This window comes from Cucurbita pepo, chromosome 19 (genome assembly GCF_057944985.1).
Source record: "Cucurbita pepo subsp. pepo isolate OVF chromosome 19, ASM5794498v1, whole genome shotgun sequence".
Lineage (NCBI taxonomy): Eukaryota > Viridiplantae > Streptophyta > Magnoliopsida > Cucurbitales > Cucurbitaceae > Cucurbita > Cucurbita pepo.
Genome location: NC_141816.1, coordinates 10,102,547 through 10,122,952, shown reverse-complemented (window position 1 = coordinate 10,122,952; position 20,406 = coordinate 10,102,547). Strand labels below are relative to the sequence as shown.

The 20,406-nt window shown below is 37.4% G+C and overlaps 3 protein-coding genes across 3 annotated transcripts; 1 reads left to right on the top strand and 2 right to left on the bottom strand.

The window, feature by feature from the left end:
* The first annotated feature begins 1,529 nt into the window (after positions 1–1,529).
* LOC111781184 (protein SHORT-ROOT) lies at positions 1,530–3,729 on the top strand. The gene has a single exon (XM_023661646.2). It carries the CDS (start codon positions 2,023–2,025, stop codon positions 3,499–3,501), a length of 1,479 nt encoding a protein of 492 aa, XP_023517414.2. The 5' UTR covers positions 1,530–2,022; the 3' UTR covers positions 3,502–3,729.
* A 1,651-nt stretch (positions 3,730–5,380) lies between these two features.
* On the bottom strand, positions 5,381–10,979 carry HEB1 (ARM repeat superfamily protein). Its single transcript, XM_023663135.2, has 5 exons — positions 9,589–10,979; positions 8,539–9,003; positions 7,385–8,449; positions 6,804–6,975; positions 5,381–6,363 (listed from the first exon to the last, which is right to left on the bottom strand). Exons 1-5 carry the CDS (start codon positions 10,693–10,695, stop codon positions 5,405–5,407), a joined length of 3,768 nt encoding a protein of 1,255 aa, XP_023518903.2. The 5' UTR covers positions 10,696–10,979; the 3' UTR covers positions 5,381–5,404.
* Positions 10,980–12,402: 1,423 nt separating this feature from the next.
* On the bottom strand, positions 12,403–14,722 carry LOC111782075 (cyclin-D5-1). The gene is made up of 5 exons (XM_023662856.2): positions 13,925–14,722; positions 13,719–13,802; positions 13,342–13,633; positions 13,119–13,252; positions 12,403–13,019 (listed from the first exon to the last, which is right to left on the bottom strand). Exons 1-5 carry the CDS (start codon positions 14,204–14,206, stop codon positions 12,801–12,803), a joined length of 1,011 nt encoding a protein of 336 aa, XP_023518624.2. The 5' UTR covers positions 14,207–14,722; the 3' UTR covers positions 12,403–12,800.
* Between the last annotated feature and the right edge of the window lie 5,684 nt (positions 14,723–20,406).

Genomic DNA, 20,406 nt, shown 5'->3' with positions numbered 1-20,406 from the left:
AGGTAGCCATCTCCTCCATTTTTTCTCTCCTTACTCGAGCTTCCCCATCCCCTCATGTTTTTTCTTCTTTTTTGAAAGTTATACTTAAATCTGCTTTTTCGTTTTTTTTTTTTTTTATAATTTCTTTTTTCTTCTTCTTCTCTTGAATTATTATTTTTTCTTTACTTATGGTCTTTCATTAATAATTTTGTAATTGTATTGCAACACAGATCACCATCATTCAAAGAAAATGGACTGTGATAGCTTTGGAAATCAATTTGTTTAACATCACTTTTGTATTATTTAGAAATAGTTGTATCTCAAACTTAAAAGAAGAGATAGTATAAATAAATTAATAATATTCAGCAATTACTAAATGTACAACAAATAATTAATTTAAAGAGAACTAATATCAATTAAACGTAAAAAAAAAAATAAAAATTAAAACATATCATGATCAACATTTGATCAAACTCAAAAAGAAAAAGAATATATAGAAATTTACAGTAAAAGAGCATAAAAGTTTAATAAACCACTTTAGTTTGAAAGAGAAATATTATGGGTTAAATTCAAGAGACATTTGATAGGGAGAAAGAAAACAAGAAAAGGAATAATGGAAAGGAAGAAAAACAAAATGGAGGAAAGACACTGAAGGTTCGCTCCTTTTGTTTTGTGTGTGTTAAGTTATAAATAATAATAAGATAAGATATGGGAAATTGGGTTCTCTCTCAGCAATGATGCTCTGCTTGGAATAAAGAACAAATTTCTAAAAACGAAGGACAGCAGACACCAAAAATGGAGTTGACCAAATCATTCATCAAATCTTATAAATTCTCACATAGATTTTCCGCCACAATCATCCCCCTAACATAAATTCACCCACACATGAAGATTCCAATATAAAAAACAAGTGTCCTATAACCTAGAGATACAGCCATTCAACCAAAAGAAGACAAATTTCTAGGTAAATGGGAGAAGGACAGAAAACTTGAACATGGGGTTAGAGCAAGAGCATGAGCATGAGCATGAGCCAATATCATGTGTGGAGGGAGGCGAGGTGACAAAGAAGAAGAAGAAGAAGAATGGTTGGGGCTATATGGAGAAAGGGGCGTAGGGCTGCTGCAACAAGAGATAGATGCCTTAAGAATATTGTGGTAAAAAACATTAAATTAGATGGGGGTGGGGAGGGAATAAAGTTGGATCAAAAGCATGCCCTAGAAATTAGAAATTAGAAAATGGAAATTGGGGAAGGGGATGGTTGTATTGGTAAAAGTGTACATCATTATTTATACCACATTGTCATCATGTATGGGGTGGGGGGGTTTATGAAAAGTATAAAGCGAACCCAGAATTTTGGCAGAGTTTGGAGAGAGATTAGGAGGCAAACAAATGTGAGTGGCTTCTTCTTCTATGATGCTGATGCACGCCGGCAGCTTTACCTTATTATTATTTTTTTCTCTCTTTTCTCTCTATTACCCAAACTCCAATCGGCACGCCTGCCCTCCACTCCACTCAAACACACAACCTTCTAATAATATAAACACACCCTCTCTCCCTCTCTCCCTCTCTCCCTCTCTAAATTCTAAAATAATGCAAAAGCTAATCCACTAGCTAACACCATCGATCATCTTCTTAGACATGCTTACCTTTCCTTTCTTTTTCTCACACTTCCATCATCTTTTTGTCAGAAGCAGAATTCTATTTCTAAACCAATCCCACTCCCCTTCTCTACTTTTTACACAATCCCAACCATGCTCCATGTGTTATGGCTATATTACATTTCAGATTTAGCCCATAAAAACAATTGTCTACTTGCTTGCTTCCACAGAAGAGGGTTTTAAAATAAGAACCCCAAAGGCTTCCCCCCCTCTCCATTATTCCTCCCCATCTTTCTCTCACCTTTAGCTGTGTTATTGTTTTAGGCATTAACCCACCACCTAAATTCTCAGTCTGAAACGAATCCTCACTTTCAGACAACTTGTTCTAAGTCCAAAAGACTAAGGAGATTCCGAGTGTTTTTTTCTTTTTTGATGTGGGTCTTAAATGGATACCTTGTTTCGGCTTGTCAATCTTCAGTCCGAACAATCTTACAACTCCAGTAGAAGTAGAACCAATTCTAGCAGCTCTAGATCGTCTAGACAAAACCAATATCATTACCATCAACAGGAAGACGAAGAATGCTACAACGTTCTCATGGATGAGGAAGATTTCTCATCGTCTAGTAATTCTAGACAATACTACAATCCTTACCTTCCCAACCCATCTTCCACCGTCTCCACCACGCCCACCGCCACCACCCCAACCCCGATCGATCAATTCTCATTCGTCTCCCCCGCTCCGGATTTCAACTTCGAATTTTCCGGCAGGTGGGCCCCTGTTATTCTCCTGGAAACCGCCAGGGCCATTTCTGACAGGAATAGTGCTCGTGTTCAGCAGCTGATGTGGATGCTAAACGAACTTAGCTCCCCCTATGGGGATACGGATCAAAAGCTAGCTGCCTATTTCCTGCAGGCCTTGTTTACCCGCATGACTGATTCCGGCGACCGTAATTATCGCGCTTTGTCCTCCGCCTCAGAGAAAACATGCTCATTCGAATCAACTAGGAAAATGATGCTCAAGTTTCAGGAGGTTAGTCCCTGGACCACTTTTGGGCATGTTTCTTGCAATGGCGCATTAATTGAAGCCTTAGAAGGCGAATCAAAGCTACACATAATCGATATCAGTAACACGTATTGCACTCAGTGGCCCACTTTGCTAGAAGCCCTCGCGACTCGTACCGACGATACGCCCCACCTACGCCTCACAACTGTCGTCATCACTAAGCCCGGCGATGGAAGTGGAGTAGCCGCATCTCAAAAAGTAATGAAGGAAATAGGTACAAGAATGGAAAAGTTCGCTAGGCTTATGGGCGTACCTTTCAAATTCCACACGCTATACCATTCCGGTGACCTTTCAGATTTGGACTTGGCCAAATTAGACATCAAAGAAGACGAGGCACTCGCCGTTAACTGCATCGGAGCGTTACGTTCCGTGGCGGCAGTTGATAACCGCCGAGATTTCTTGATTGCATCTTTCCGCAGTTTACGGCCGCGGATAATCACGGTGATAGAAGAGGAAGCCGACCTCGACGTAGGCGTCGATGGGATTGAATTTCTGAGTGGGTTCCAAGAATGTCTGCGTTGGTTTAGGGTTTACTTCGAGACATTGGACGAGAGTTTCACGAGGACAAGCAACGAGCGGTTGATGCTTGAGAGAGCAGCCGGTAGGGCAATCGTGGACCTGGTGGCTTGCTCGGCAGCGGAGTCGGTGGAGAGAAGGGAATCGGCAGCGCGGTGGGCACAGCGGTTGCATGGAAGCGGTTTCAGTCCGCTGATATTCAGCGACGAAGTATGCGACGACGTAAGGGCACTATTGAGGAGGTACAAGGAAGGGTGGGCAATGACACAGAGCTCAGACGTCGCCGGAATATTCTTGACGTGGAAAGAGCAGCCGGTGGTGTGGGCCAGTGCATGGAAACCTTGACTGACCTTCACCAGTGGGTCCATCGAAATGGAAATGGTTCAGTTGGTGGCTTTTAGCACATGGCTGAAGGATGGGGGAAACCCTTGGGCAAGGCCGTTTGGAACCAAAAAAGGGAGGGAACATAAATTAAAGTATCTATTTCCAGTGATTTTAATACAATTCAGGTACATTTTAATTCTTAATTTGTCATTATTTCCCCATTTTTATGAACCTTTTTTTCCCTTTTCTTTTCTTCTCTTCATTACTATTTCAAATTATAGAACAACAATGCATCACGTACAAGGAATTTAACTTTTAGATAAATAATCATTACTATACCTTAATTTTAATATATATGTAAAGAAGAAGTAAAATGTTGAGGAATATTTTTGGTAAGAAGAAAAAAGGTTCAAGAAATCAGTAACTTTTCCACTTGATCTTAATCTTAATTATATAACCTCTCTCTATTGCAATTGAGTCCGAAACCCAACCTTAAGGATGTGCACATAATATATAGTAAAGAAGATTGGAATTATATCAAATAGTAAATGTCTTTTTAACTTTTTTTTAAAAAAAAATAGTAGAAATATTCTGGATTGCATAGGAAATGAACCACTTTTTTTTTAGAATCATTATTAAAACGAGAAGATCCAAATAATTGTCACAATGGGAAGAGAAGAGAGGTCCAATATCACAAGTGGAGTTGGTGGATGGAGATGAAGCAAAATGGCATTAATAAGCAACTAAATTTGAATGATATCAAATTGGTTAAGTTGGAGATTAGATAGATAATAGAAAGTAAAGAGAAAAAAAAAAAAAAAACTTAGAAGAGGAGGGAAAAGAAGGCATTGGATTTTGGGAATAGAACTTCGAGCCTGAGGAGGCACTCAGAATCTTAGGACGGCCGCTGAGATATTCGCTCATTAGTGGCACAAATGGGCTGTGTAGTGGCCTCCTCATGCTGACTTTCAATGCCCACTTTCTTCCTCTCTCTAAATTCCTGAGGAAACTTTTCAAAAGTCTAAGATTTTTCATATGGGATTTGACAGAGGGAGGGAGGGAGGGAGGGAGGAGGGTGTTCTTTATTTAAGCCAGCCATCAGTTTTCTTACTTTTCTAATTATGGCCCCCACTAATGGAAAAAAAAGAAAAAAAAAAAAAAAGAAAAAAGCTCTTTCCCAGTGATGCTACTTTTGGCCCACAGAAGGTGAATGATTCGCTTTAAAATTACAAAATACAGAAACAAAAACATGAGTGCGTATAAAGATGAGGCTACGTTTATAGTACCTGAGTTCACTTTCAACTTTCAAGTACTTTCTGGCTGGTCTTTCTCATTTGAACTAGCCGTGTATCTTGCGAGGAGCGTGAGAATGTGATGCGTCATTTCAATAAACTTACCAGCCAGAGTAAATACAGGCTAACTTTATTTCATTGTGGCCTAAAATCTCACCGTTGACACTACAAGTCTCTTCCCTTACAACACCAACACCAACACATTCTATAAAAGTTGATGTGAGCAGGTCCATGCCGTGGCCTTAAAGCTGCCGTTTCCCATGGATGAACAATTGTTACTTTTCAGTTTTCTTTTCATAGGGCCGAACCAATAATCTCCTCACCACGACATTCAAAACTGGCTCTCATTTTTCTTTTTCCTTTTCCCACTTCTGTTATGAACTGTGGAATACCCCCCACCCACTTGAATAGTCTGTTGTCTGTCAAAGAGCACGAGTCTGCTCATGGGGTGTGCAGGCTGCCCTTTCTTTCCTATCCCAATATCCTTTACTTAGATCTATAATTAACAAACTTATCCTTAGAAAGCCTATTGATTTTAGCCATGCTCGGGTTCACTAGTAAAGGTATGCTTCTTCCAGGAAAACTAAAAGATAAATAACATTCGGTACTGTAATAACATAAGGTTTGTCTACTCATTCATCATCGAAAACTTTACCAGTTTCGAAAATATGGTACAACCATATGGGTTCAAGCAAAGCCTTTGCCCTATCCAACTGATGACGTTCATCTCCATTACATTGTGTTAATTCTTTCTCTATCTGAGGGTAACAACGCTGCAAAGAAGCCAACATAATATCACCCCACTCTCTGTCGTCAGCACTATACAGGCTTCGGCACACGAACTGTAGAAGTCCCAATACCAGCCCAAAGTCCTTTGTTTCCAACCCAATTTCTGAGCCAATCATAAAAATCGCTCCAACTGCATCCAAGATCTGGTGATCTCTTTCTAAAAATGTGATAGCCATCTTCAGAAATTTCTTAAATATGGAAAATTTATGTTGGTCTAGAGATCTGTCATCGTCCTCCTCGGTAGAATCTTCATTCAAATCGAGAAGTTCGATCTTTGCAACCATTGATAACCATGGGGGAAAATTAATTTTGGCTTGCTCAAAGAAGTAGATGTGCGCGTCCTCTCCTTCAACAGGTTTTATTATGCAACCAGCTCCTAAAGCCAAAATCAGATCAGGAAGCCAAGACTTTGCCACCGCAACAAGACGTGCTGCATAACCAGACCCCAAATGTACTTCAACTAAGGCTATCAAATCAAGCAAATTATGGCCAAGAATAGGAATCTGCGTCAACGATGAATCTTTCACATGTCTTAACACTTGATTCAATAACTTGGCAGCATAGGTTAATGAGCACTTTAGACAGAGGAAAAATTCTTTCGTTTCCATCTCGAACTGAATATCTTTATAAACTTGTTGGCCTAAAATCGACGTGATGAGTTGCATATACTCTGAAGCAAATTTCAAGCACAATTCATACTTTTCTGAAAGAAAGCCCATGGAAATAGAATCAACAATGAACTTGAGGATAGCTGTAAGGTTCTTCCCCTCCTTCAACGTCTTTTTTAAAGGATCAACACATCCTACATGAATAACTACAAATGTCAACAATTTGTCATTCACGTTTATAGCAATAGTATATATGCTAACAAGTATTGCAAAGAACAAAAATCTAAGATTTTACTTCAAACCTGAATCCCAAAACAATTAGATGCATGGTTCTTTTTAATGTTCTTCATCAACTAATTTGAAAGTATCATCTGAGCTAACTTCAAGAATCAGAAAACCTATAAGATCTTAATATTTTGAGTTTATCCCATGATTATTAAAAACATGGATTGAAATAATGATCCATTAACAAAGAATTGAAAAGCAGAATCATATAGCAAGATTAAGAGTATCAGAGCATCTCATTCTATAAATTTAATCTAACAAAACAAAGTACTTCGGTCATTATTTCAACTTGAAGTATTAGTTGAGCTAGTTTACACTCGAGAGTAGAATTCACTTGCGAATTGCTTACCTCCCTCAAGAGGGTGAGATTGATTTCTCCCAGATTCCTTCAGCTTTTTTTCTACATGTTGAGACAATTTTCTGACACCTCGCTTAACTTCATCAGGTTTTCTAGGGTCCTCTGACTCGTACAGTTTCTTAACGCAGTTAAGCAAGTGATCAAGCGTCTGCTCCAATATTGCCTGCTGAAGAATGATAAGACTTCAGAAATATACTGTAAAGGTAAAACGTGGATCAGACAGTATGATAATTTCCACAACTTCAAATGAGTTTCCGTTGGCAAGTAAAGTTGAAACTACTGTAACATAATAGAAAAGAAACTTTGTACTAAACACTTCCCTCAACTAGAATAAAATCTTAATAATAAAAATTCCAGTTTTTCATCAAACAGGAATTATTTGATAATATTGTAATAGCAATACTATTTGAGTAACTAACCGGGCAGTTAAGCAATTTTAAGTGGAAGGTAAGGAGAGCTGGATGGGAATATATATCTAAGAAACAAGAAGACACTGTATACAGTTCATCCTATCCAAGGGGAATAGGGACTAGCACTTCAAGTTACCAGAATATCAAAGTATAAGCACTTGCCTCTGAACTAGAAGAATCTGTCACAATTTTGTTCTTGGTTCCACTATTACTCGTACTATTTTTGCTGCAGCACTTCTTTAGCGCCATGTGCAAAGCAAGAGATGTATATGCTAGAACGGGAGATAAATCCATAAACTCATAATCAACGCATTCCACAATACTTACTTCACAGATAACTTTTAAAGTAAGAAATATGGTCTCTATAGTCTGAGAACTCAATAAAGCACTCTTCATTTTTTCATCTGAAACCAAATCTTTAACTTGCCACGATATTCCTACTGCAACAAGGTAGTCGCCTTCAAAGCTCAGACACTTTTTTCCACCAAAACGCTTTAATTTAGATAGTACTTTCCCTGATAATTTGCATCTCTTTCTCTTTGCAGGGGAAACACTCAACTTTGGTATCTCAGTACCAAATCTAATGTGACAACGATAAGCAGATTTCTGTAGTAACAATGTCATGGCTTCGAACATAACATCCAGTGCATCACAAGCCTGGAAAAACTTATGGCCAGACCTCACTTCAGCTTGCTTTGCTAAGTCACCCGACAAACCACTACAGTTGGTAATTAATTGCATACACTCCTCAAGGAGATCCGTAAGACCATCGGGAGAGAACATGGACACAGTGTCGAATAAAGAAGATCGTGCACGCCCAGAATGTGCTACAGAGAGCAAGCACTTCAATTTTTCACCGGTGAACAAATCTTTGAGATCGTTCTTATAACAAAGTTCACTAGAAATGCTGCTGCAGAGGTATTTGGCTGAAAGAAGTAAGCCATCAATGTAATTTTCATCCAGCTTGGCAGAGGACGAAACCAAATTGATTAATGCTTGAACAAGCTCCTTAATTGACTTAAGAGATGCCCCTTCTGACGCAGCAAATTCACAAAATCTTGCTCCAGCCATGGGAGACCGCTTTATAAGTGTTATGCAGCGACTGCATGCCTCTTCAATTGATACTTTGGTGGGAAAATACGATGGTATCAGCAATCTAGTAATTTTCTGGCTAATAATGGGTTGATCATGTGCGAGTGCCGTTAACAATACATCTAAACTGACCACCTACAGAAATATTCGAGGATACATTATCGGAAACAACACGCCTTCGTAGCATTTATGCTTAAAAAAAATTAGTAATATGATAGCCTTACCTTATTAAACTGGAAATCACGAACATCCCTGATAAGGAGGAGGATATCTGCTAGAGCTACTCTTACCGAAAGCGCATTGTCCAGCATCAAATGCCCCAACCTTGGTAAGATCACTTTAAGAATCTCATGGGATTGAGGGTTTCCAAACAAATAGATTATGCCATTCAATGTTGAAAGCCTGACTTCATTGGATATATCACGCGACATTTCATCAAAAATTTTGGTAATGATCTTTGTGATGGTCGATGAAGGGATTATTTCCCAAAATAAATAAAGAATGCGACAACAACCTTCAACTGCTACGACTCTCACATCAGAACATTCATCCATGAGAAGCTTCTCTATTAAAAAGAACTGTTTCTCGAGCAATGTGTCCTTAAGCTCTTTTGTAGCATCTGGGTTTTCCAGAGGAAACACATCCAAAAGTAGGTGCAATGAGTTTTGCCGAACATTTGAATTTGCAACCTGGCAAGAGATTCAGCAGGATAATAAGAACCGTGTACTAACCAAAGCCTAAATACATACTTCCATAAGCAGAATCTCCCGAGTATATTATACATGAACGTTAAATAGAAGTTGCGTCTATTAACTTTGAAGTGATCCATCAAAAGATGATTAAACCGATGTACTATTTTAAAAAATTATTTTTGCTTTGTTACCAAACTATCTAACTTTTAAGAGAAACAATTTTGCAGTTCAAGATCACTTAGAATGTTTATCCAAGCACACTCTAAATCATTAATAGATTGAGAAGTAGAAGCTCAGCTAGTACTGAAACCTTACTAAAACACTATCACAACCAAATCCTAAAGAAAATTCAATTGTTTCATACATCCTCAACATTTTAATTCATCTTCTAACCTTCGAAGTAAGTTAATTCACTCGTTCCTTTTTTCCCTCTTAACTGTTTACTATGAACAAGATGAGGAGTGCAGACTAATGAATTTCAGAATGTCACAAGAACACATTAATTGCTACTGCTCATACCAATTGAGCTATAGAGACATTCAATTGTGAATTAAGAACGGATTGCTAGAAAGAGAGAAGTACCTGCAGCGATCGAAATATCACAGGCTCAGTTAGACGGAAAACAAGCTTCTCAACACCGTCGACAGTTCGCTGGTCTACAAACGCTCCTAAAACCCTTCTAATCGAAGCACTAAACGCACTTGTGCTCGCATGTATGGCACCCTCCACCAGACCCTGCAAAAAACCATTTTCCATTTCATCTCTTATATCTCCTTCAGAATTCCGCCAAGCACGAAACACGATGTCTCCGTACCCCTCCAACATAGATTTTCTTCCAAATGGAATTTGGGATCGGATAATTGCCAACGCTTCCTTCAGTAGCTGCCGACTTAAACCAAAAGTATATGCCAGGAACCGACGACCATCCTCGGTTTTCAAATACAGAGGTGAAATAACGCAACGAATTAGCAAAAGTTTCAAATCTTTGATGCTCTCGTCTTCAAAATCAAACAAGGAAAATGCCTCACGAAGCATATAAACCTTGTGCACATCCCCCTTCTTCTTTAGCGTCAACGATCTAGAGAGCAAGAAAGGGAGGGACAGAGAGATCAGTGATTCTCGCCCCGGCAAGTCCTCCTTCCACCATTCCTCGCACAAATTTGCAATCTCCGTTGACAATACGGAATTCGACTCTAATATAACCAAATTATCGTGCAACTCCCGAGCGCACGGCAGTAAATCGATCAGAGAAAATACTCTTTTAGGGTGCGAAATGCACAAGAACACAAGGTACGACAAAATTTCGAGCTCTGCCAGAACTTTCTCCTTTCGTAAGTTCGAATTGGATTCACCACTTTCTAAATCTTCAAATTCCCGAGTTTTGGAATGGCGCAAAGATCGTCGCAGACGTTTAGTGGGAGGAGACTGCGGGGACTTGGAGGGACTAGAGTTGAATTGTGGATTAGAGTTCGTGAAACTGGTGCCTAGAAGATTCCGAAAAGTTTCAATTGCACGAGAAACAGAAAGTTGGAGGGCTAGAGGAATAGAGGAGGAAAGATCTGAAGAAGACTTTACGGCATGAATTAGGGTTTTGAGCGCGTGCTTTGATGACTTGAGGCTTAGTTTTACAGCAGAGGAGACGAATTCTCCCGCCGAGGATTCAAGAGATGAACGCAACCTCTTCTCCATGGGAGACAAACTTCTACTATCTCTATTTCGATATCCCTTTCTGCTATATATGAGGTTGGAGTCCTTCCTTCGTCTTTAAACAGAGTCGTCGGAAACGGAACCTGGGGCCAAAACTGTCGCCTCCTTCCATTCGGCGACGGAGGAGAATCGCTTCATTCTCTGTACTTCAAAATTCGAAGGCGAAGACGGAGAAATGATGACCATGACGGAGCATCTCCGGTTGACTCTGATACTCTGCTGCTTCGTTTTTACCAATCTTCACGGACAGGTACGTTTAGTATAACCCCATTCGAATTTAAATTGAGCATTTTCGCGCCCTTTTTACAATAGTCTCGTCCCCGACGTCTGTGTACTTGGGCCGGCCCAGAACTAAATAGTATTCATATATTTAAATATTTGTTAATTAAAGGTTCATTTCTCTAATTGTGCAAACATACAATTAATGAAAGGAAGATCTAAGCTAAGAATTCAAATAATTGAACTTTGTTAATAGAACTGTCATTAATGAACGAAATGAAACGTTATTGCTTTATAATTTATATTATAAATAAAATAGTTAAATATGATAGAACCGAGATAAATTGAGAACAAAGATTGACCTTTACATAATTTAGAAAAGAAAAATATTGTTAATGTGGGGTGGTTAAAAGTTCGAGCTCTGCCAGTCAGCCTCATAATGTTCCTTTCTCCAACCGATGTAAGATCTCACAATCCACAAACTTTGGAGACCCAGCGTCCTACTAGCACACTGGCTCGCAGATGTTGTCCGTTTTGACGCGTTACGTATTGCAGTCGGCCTCACATTTTAAAACGCGTTTGTAGGAAAAAGTTTCAACACCCTCCTAAGAAATGTTTGATCTCACAAAAGCACGAGAAAAGGGCAGGCCACTTACGAGTGGGGATGGGGCATGGATGGAATCTTAACGGTGAAGTTAGGGTATGAGGCTTTTGTGGTATGATTAGTCTCCCTTACTTGGGTGTGGCTTCCAGTGTTTTCATCCCCATGGGGGGAAAAACAGTACACTCTGTAGTCATCAACCACTGACAGTGTTTCCATTACAAAAACCAAAACTAAAAGAGGTATGATATGTGGAGCCACTGACACCCATCTTCTCAGATATCTCAATGCCTAACTTCTCCCACCATATCCCAACCAAAACAAATGGGATGCATCACCAACGCCAACTTTCAACCAAAATAATTCACTCCTGCCCCTCATCTCTCACTCAAAATAGCTACTACCACACCCCTTTTCATCCTCCCCCATCCCTCATTCCCCAACTAAACCATCTGATATAAGCCAAGAACGTCACTCGATGAGTAGGACGAGACATTCCCGAACTTCCCTTCGATTAGAAACTCTTTTCCTGTTTCAGAATATCAAATGACTAAGTGAGGAAGAAAAACAGGAGAATAGGGCCAGCCAAACCAACAACGAACAGATGAATTAGTTTCGAGTTTGAAGTGAGTAAGTGAGGAAGAGTATGAAAGAATCCTAACAATGGATCAAAAGGTATTCCAACATTCTTATTAATGTTATGTATACACTTCTTCCAAATGGCTCAAATGGTACACAGGAAAGCACAAACTTTATCAGCTCCAGTGTATTGAAAGGGAAGGGGGAAGCATCCCAAGCCTCCCATCAAAAGGTAGGGTGGCAATAGATACTCAACAATAAAATTCGTGATCATCATGGCAAAAACAATGGAACTAAATAAAACAAAATTTAATAAATATAATGAAAAGAGCAAGTGACAGCATCAAGTGATCATGAACATAAAAACATTAGCAATAACCACAACAACCTTCAGTCTCCTTCAAGGATTCTCTTGGAATTTGATGGTTTTCTTTTTCTTACACTAAGTCAGCTTCTTCTTGTGTTCTTCATCTTCTTGTTCTTACTCCATTGTCCAGGCTATAATTATCCCTTTCTCTCATATTTACTTCTCCCTTATTTCTATTTCTTGTCTGTCACTGCTGGATCCTTTATTGGGTATTGGAAAAATGAAGCCCCAATCGTTTGATCAACAAAAATTTATCTCGAACAACAATGTTGGAGTGAAAAACATCCTAGATTCTCATTATTAATACCATACTATGTTTCACTATGGCCGATGAATCTTCTTCTCCGGACAATCTGGATCGGACTCCTCGAATGTGAGTCGTCTCTTACTCTTAGTACCAGAAGTGGAGGTAGCAGAACGGTTGTCAACAATATTAGGGGTGGTTGTGCAGATTGAAGATGATGGAGTTCCAATAATCTCTTCTTTCACATTCCCTTTCTCAGTTTTGAGCATCAGATTATAGCAAAAGAATGCATCTTCCTGTTGCATTTTTCAACAATGCAAGAACAAAATAAGCAAAAACATGCACATCGGATCTGATTTATGCACTATGAACCATCTCAAAGCAGTAGAACTCACATATTCTAAAGACCCAAATGAAGGTATCGCTTTCAAATTAAGCTCAACCTGTTCTCTTGTCATATGAGCATCAGATGAAGCTAATAATGAAGCGGCAGCTATGATAGATGGTCGATGATCCACTAAGTTAATCTCTGTACCGTAAGTCCCAGTTTAATGAACAGATCAATTGAAGTTGCAAATGAAGAAGCGATTAATCATGAAATGGGAGATCGGATGATACCTTTAACTGTTGCCATTATAAACTTCGCAGCTTTAGAGAGTAATCCTTGTGAATTGGAGTCGATGAAGATCGTTCGGATTAAGTATTGTAGATAAGAAAAGGGAGTGACTGAGCTCATTCTCCATCCCAAGGTATTAAGAATGTAGAGTTCCATTCTTTGAATTGCCTTGCTTTCCATATCAAATCCCTCAACTTGAAGACTCGATAACTTAGGGGTTTTAGATTCCTCCATCTTAGCCGCCAGTGACAGGGATCCCACAGCCAACAATCGGAAAATCCACGACCTCTTTTGCTGTCCGTCAATTACAGAAGAATCAATTAATCAAACACTTGATCGGCATAACCCAACATTCAGATTGACGGATTAGATATCTTACAAGGTTCCGGATAGACAAAACCCGATCGAAATAGGTGATGGATAGATACGCAGTATGGAATTGAAATCCAAAAAGCACCTGACTCTAAATCAAAGAACAGACACAAAACCAAGCTATAAAATCCCCAAAACAACAAACACAAAACAAAACAAAAACACGAAATCCATTGAAGGGTAAGTCGAATTGTAGCAAAAAAGAACACGAACTTTGAGAATCCATTCAATTGCATCCAATCGGACAGTCCTCAACCAGGTCTGGATAGAAGGCGGAGAATGATTTAAGGGCAAAGGGGTTGTAGATTCAGTCCCAGTCTCTCTTGCAACTAAGATCTCAAAATACTCATCATCATCATCGGCGAGAAAAAAGGGAAGCGGGTCGGAAGGGGCGGTGGGTTCATCAGGGTCATCGTCAGTCAAGAAAGACGCATCTTCTTGACACAATAGATTGGAGAGAGAGAAAGAAGAAGCACGGTCAGTAGTGTACCCCATATCTGGGCGTCGGGTTCTCTGTACATTCGAACAAGAAGAAAAGTCTAAGAAAGGGGAATGTGGGTAAATTTGTAGAGAAGCTCCTTAACTCCTAAAACCCACGAACAAGCCCAAAACATGGAGTGGAGAAAGAGGGGGAAGGTGAGGAGAAAAAAAAAAAAAAAAAAAAAAAAAAAAGAGGGAAAAGAGTGGACTTTGGCGAGTGGGGAGGCGGGCGAAAACACCGGTTTCGTTGCCGCCAAAACAACCGGATCAGATATTGTGTTTCTTTGGATCTTCAATCCCCTTTTCTTTCCTATCAAACTCATATCATATCATATCAATTCTTCCTCTTCTCGTTCTTTTCCTTTCATTACCATAAAAATAAAAAACCTAATTTCTTTTCACTCATTAAATACATTTATGAAATTACGTTACCATAACCGAGCGCATGATGCTCGTGACAAAGATACCAATACAAGAGGCGATCGAACTAACTAACCCTTTCAAATGTTGGAAAACACACAGACAAATCTCATGAAAACTACGCTCTCCATGGATCGACACCAAACCATACTGTTAAAGGCAAAATTAATTGGACAACTCAGCATTCAATAATGTCAAGAAGAATCAAATATATATGATAAAATAAATACATATCTTCTTGATTTTCACTGCTCTCTTTTTCCTAAAAGCAAATTCCATCTCAAGTTTTGTGTTTTGTTTGTGGAATAATTAGAAAGAAATAAATAAAATAAAAGATTTCACAGACAATTGACCAAATAAACTTTAATGTTCTTTAATATCACAAGAATAATTCCGCTCCCACCTGAATTACAAAACCTTTATTTGAAAATATATTTCGAACATATAACAAAAGAAAAATTGAGAATTGAAGTTGAAATTTGGAGGGTAAAAATACGAATGATAATTAATCATAAGGTTAAAAGACTAAAAAACCAGTAGAGATTATTAATTAATGTTAAGGTTTAATTAAGTAGCAATGTAAAGGCATGATAGAATAAAAATGTGTGTGCATAAAAATAGTAGTTATGATCTGTAAAAACAACAATAATAAAAATAATAATTGAAGAAGGAGTAAATAGTAAATTGAAAATAAATAATGGGAGAAAATGTGTATATATATATATATATACAGGTTGGAGGAATTAGGTAAATATAAATTGGGACAGCTGTGGGGAGTGGGAGTATAAATTTTTATTACTGCCCAAGTTTGATTGTTGGTCTGTGGGGCTCACCCATTTGTCTATGATGGATTGTCGTTTTGGTCAATGTCTGGTGTAGTAGCTGGCCCATCGCTGGTTTTGCACTTATTTCTACCGCTATTCTTTTTACTATTTTACTGTGGTAAATATATATGTGTTAACTAGTTGAATTATATTATTTATAATTTAGTCGGATAGCTTTATTGAATTCATATTTATTCTTTTCTTTTTTGAAAGTTTGTACGATTTTTTTTTTTCCAAAAAAAAAAAACATACCCGTTGGGATGGAAACAAAAACCATAGTTTGTAATAAAATTTTAATAATTTAGAGAGGAAAACTTCAAAATAGAACATGGGGAATTTAATAAACTCCCAACGTTACCTTTTTGAATTTGTATTATTATTGTTTATATATATATATTGGGGCATATCTAAAGTGGATTCACGCATTTATAATTTTTAATTTGTAGATATTGAAATTTTTTAAAATAAATAATAATTGAGAAGAAGCAACGGACACAAGATCCAAAATCTGGGCTTCCAATCAAAGTGTTTGTTGGATGTCCTTGGGTTTTTTTTTTTTTTTTTTTTTTTTTTTTTTTTTTTTTCAGGTATTAAATTTTATAAAAATTTAAAATTATGGAAACTAAATTGATTATTTAAGATTAATTTTTTAAGTTTTTACGTTGTTGGAATTGGTAATGAGAATTTTTAGTTTGGAATTATTCAATTTAAAAATGGGAAGTTTCTTTAATTTTGATTATATAATTGAGAGGACCGGAAATGTTTGTTTGTTTGATAGTTAAGGTTATTTTGTTTGTGTTAATTTTTTTAATTTTTAATGTTGAAATGGAAAGAAAAGTAAATTGATTGGAATCTTATGTTGAAAATAAATAAATAAAAATAAATAAATAAATAAAAATGTGAAGGGCATCTCGAGGAAATTGATGAATTTGTTGCTAAAATTGTGAAATAAAGAAAAAGAATGAGAGAGTGATAAAGTTAGTGTAGGGTTGGGGAAAGAGAGGCATCCATGAGCCCATCTTGTTCATTGCTATCCCTACCTTGATGCTAAAGGATGGGCAAATGGATAAATCATGAGATCATGATGTTCATTCCATTCAGTTTTCTATCCCACACACAATCTTTTTTTTTTTCTTTTCTTTTCTTTTTATTACTTATTTTACCTTTAATAATTTTATAAATTCGATATTAAATCCTAAAAATATAAACGGTGTATTAAAGTTGTTTGTAGTAAGGATTTACACTCGAATCACATCGTCCCTGTTGTAAATGAGATTGAGGTAAGGATTGTGTGAATGTAGAATGCTTGTGTTTTTTGGCAAAGAATGTGTGGTTGGCCTTGACCTAGCGTATGATGGATTATTTATTTATTTATTTTTTGTTTATCTTCGATCCGTTTGTAAGTTTGACCATATTGTCTTTTCGATTTGATCCCTCTCCTTTTGATTTTTGAACTCGTATTTGTTCGCCCATGTCCTTAACCTTTGGTGCTTCTCTTTAGGATTCTTAGCCTAGAGTTGGTTTCATCTTCATCTAGGATTAGTCTCATTTTTCACTGGTTGATAACGTAGTCCTTCTAGTTGGAGATGTCTTGCATCTAAAATTGCGTGGTTGGCTTTGATACCAAATCGACAACGCAACCATAATCATGAGCTCAACAATCCAAACTTTTGTTGAAGGAAGAACCCTTGAATCAAACTAATTAACACTTGTAAGAAATTTAGATCAAACAAGAGATAAGGCTAGAATTAGATTATCCTTCTACGATCAAATATCTAATTTGAAACCTTATTCTAAATTGGGTCACTCCACAATCGAACTTGATCAAGGATTGATTGAATGGCTCGGATGCAATTCTACTACCAGAATTGGTTAATGACAAATGCTTGAATTTCTAAAAGAAACGTCTCAATTTGAGATTTGAATTACATTCATCCACGAATCTCTTAGCATTGGATCGTGTAATTGGAACACCGTGATTCTTATCATAATCTCATCCAACAATGGCGAGTAGGCATCAATTTGATTTTTTTTTTTTTTTTTTTGTAATGTATAATCTCTTATTCTAATTGTATTCATTTAAGATATGATTCATCTTTTCCATGTTTTTCCTCATTGAATGTAATGAGCACATTTCATCAACAAACTATTTTCTTTTCTTGAAACAGTTAAAATTCAAACAAGGTAATGCCCTAGACATTCCCGACAACAATAAAATTTATTTGAAAAAGTAAATAACAAGACCTACAAAAAAAAAAAAAAAAAAAAAAAAAAAAAAAACTACACACTAATTCAAATATTAAAATTGATACAAAGAATTGTTGAAGTGTAACATGTGTTTAGAGTAAGATGAATAACTGCACTAAAAAAAAGTTTTATATGATCCCTTTTCCTTTTTATTTAGATGAAAAAAAACAAGACTGAAATAACATCATATGAATTAAGAGAACATATGGTGGTCGCCCCTACCTAAAGCCGACCATAGGTTAGCTTGGCCTAAGGCCCTCGATAAGCAGCTGAGTTATTTCTTCTCAATTTCTATAATATATATATATATATATATATAATAGACTTGGAAGAGGCATAGGGATGGACGTGTTGGCAAGAGAAAAGCATCTCTAAGACTGGAGAGGAATGGAATCCAAAGCAAATGTTATGAGAAAATAGTAAATGAAAATAAATAAATTAATTAATTAATTAGCGACTGAAATGAAGAAGGGAGAGTAAAGGCGTAATTTAATGGGAGCATGATATGCAATGGGTCACTTTAGAGAGGGAGAGAGGGCAGCATGATTGTGTTAACCCAACGCCAACAAAACAAGGGCAGCACCACCACGTTGATCAATAAAACAACCCTAATTTTAGGGGTCTATTACTCATAATGCAAATCATGTATTTTTTTTTTTTTTTTTAATTTTAATTTCAATTCATCCAACACAAAGAAAAAAAAAGAAGGGAATTGATTGGGTGTGCCACGAGGCACGTGACTGTAAAATGATATAGAATGAGTGAGGGGAGAAGCGGGTTCACGTGTGAAAGGATTTGGACCACCTTCACCAAAACAAACACCAAAGCGCTCCTCTTCTTCTATTCCACAATGTGTCACACTGTCACCCACTCCATCTTACATATATATTTTAATTATTTCACTACCTTATACTATAATTTATAATATATACTATTTTTAATATCATGTATTATATGGATATTTGTGTTCCACTCCTCAAATTTCGAACTTCCATGAGTATTTGTAGGTAAGAATCAATGGAGATCGCTTATACGGCTTTATGAATAGATCCACATAATAATAGATATGGGCCGTATATCTTTAATTTGATTCATAAAGTCAAACGAAGAGAATCTTATGTATTTAATTACATTTTATTATTGTTTCTTTTAATTACACGAATTTGTTAGCTCATCAAGGTAGGTAGGTGAGAGTAATTATGTTTAAATAGATGGGGTCTAATTTTTATTTAAATTTGAAAAATCTTTCATAAATAACTGACTAAAAAAAATTATAATTTTGGTCAACAATAGACTTGATTATGGACCTATCAATTATTAAACTATAAAATGTATTCTGGTAGTGTCATTAAAGTTGAGGAGGCATATAGGTGCATATTGAGAGAACAATTATTATGGCGGGAAAATCTCTCAACCCATAAAGAAAATGCGTTGAAACTCGTATATGTGTATTTTTATATTTATATTGGAGTACGTTTATAATGAATTATTACTGAAGGTAGGGAAGGCTTTAAGGCCTAAATTTGAGTTTGGGTATGTCTGGTAGGTCTGTTTCCGATAGTTAGCGAAAGATATGAGTGTGTTCTTTATGAGTTTGGTTTGGTTTAGATGTTTGGGGGGAATTTAGTAATAGTACACATTAGTGAAGTTAATGTGTGAATGATAGTGATTCAATTTTTGTGTTCAATCAAAAGGGTTTTAAAAAAGCCATCTTGTTTGTGGGGGTAGCGTTGTGTTGCTGCCGTGGAGACCCATTATACAATGAGTGCTTGATGTGGCCATGTGGGTTATAGCTTCAAGAGCAAGCCAATTATTTTTGTTTCCTTTTCTTTTATTTCAATCATAAATATTAACAAAATCTTACAAATTATTTCCGAGGGTTTTCTAATTTTTAATACCCAAATTTTGTCACATAAATGCAATTAAACTTTAGGGTTTTTTTTTTTTTTTTTCTCCCAAATTACACCACGTTTGTAACCCATAAAGTTTCATCTTTATCAAAAATTTCTTGAATAGTCCTCAAAAAGAAAGGGGCACTCAAATCATATTCGAGATTCGATGTTATTACCTTTCCCAAAAGTTCAAAATCTAATAGAGAGAGAGAATCCACAAAAAGGTTAGCGCATCCATTGGGCCTTTTGATTCTAACAATTTGGGCCCAAATTTTCTCAATAGCCCATATCACTAGCCTTCTAATAGCCCGCTAAACTAGCTATGCTAAAGTCCTGATAGTTTGAATGTGTGATGTCCCATATTGGTTGGGGAGGAGAACAAACCACCATTTATAAGGGTGTGGAAACCTTCTCTCCTAGTAGACGCGTTTTAAAGCCTTGAGGGGAAGCCCGAAAGGGAAAGTCTAAAGAAGACAATATCTGCTAGCGGTGAATCTGGGTCGTTATAAATGGTATCAGAGCCATACATCGGACGATGTGCCAACCTTCTCACTGTTCCCCGAAGGGGGGGGGGGGAGACATGAGGCGGTGTGCCAGTAAGGACACTGGGCCCCGAAGGGGGGTGGATTGTGATGTCCCACATTGGTTGAGAGGAGAACAAACCATCATTTATAAGGGTGTGGAACCTTCTCGCTGTTCCCCGAAGGGGGGGGGGGGGGTGGAGACATGAGGCGGTGTGCCAGTAAGGACACTGGGCCCCGAAGGGGGGTGGATTGTGATGTCCCACATTGGTTGAGAGGAGAACAAACCATCATTTATAAGGGTGTGGAAC

Bases quoted from the DNA above. Each gene is read 5' to 3' on its own strand.
- HEB1 (XM_023663135.2), bottom strand. From the start codon at position 10,695: ATGGAGAAGAGGTTGCGTTCATCTCTTGAATCCTCGGCGGGAGAATTC. The intron at 8,450-8,538 runs GTAAGGCTATCA...ATATTTCTGTAG, and splicing joins GTGATTTCCAGTTTAATAAG to GTGGTCAGTTTAGATGTATT. The intron at 6,976-7,384 runs GCAAGTGCTTAT...ATTCTTCAGCAG, and splicing joins CAGATTCTTCTAGTTCAGAG to GCAATATTGGAGCAGACGCT.
- LOC111782075 (XM_023662856.2), bottom strand. From the start codon at position 14,206: ATGGGGTACACTACTGACCGTGCTTCTTCTTTCTCTCTCTCCAATCTA. The intron at 13,803-13,924 runs GTTCGTGTTCTT...TCTTTGATTTAG, and splicing joins CAATTGAATGGATTCTCAAA to AGTCAGGTGCTTTTTGGATT. The intron at 13,634-13,718 runs GTAAGATATCTA...ATTGACGGACAG, and splicing joins TTTTGTCTATCCGGAACCTT to CAAAAGAGGTCGTGGATTTT.
- LOC111781184 (XM_023661646.2), top strand. From the start codon at position 2,023: ATGGATACCTTGTTTCGGCTTGTCAATCTTCAGTCCGAACAATCTTAC.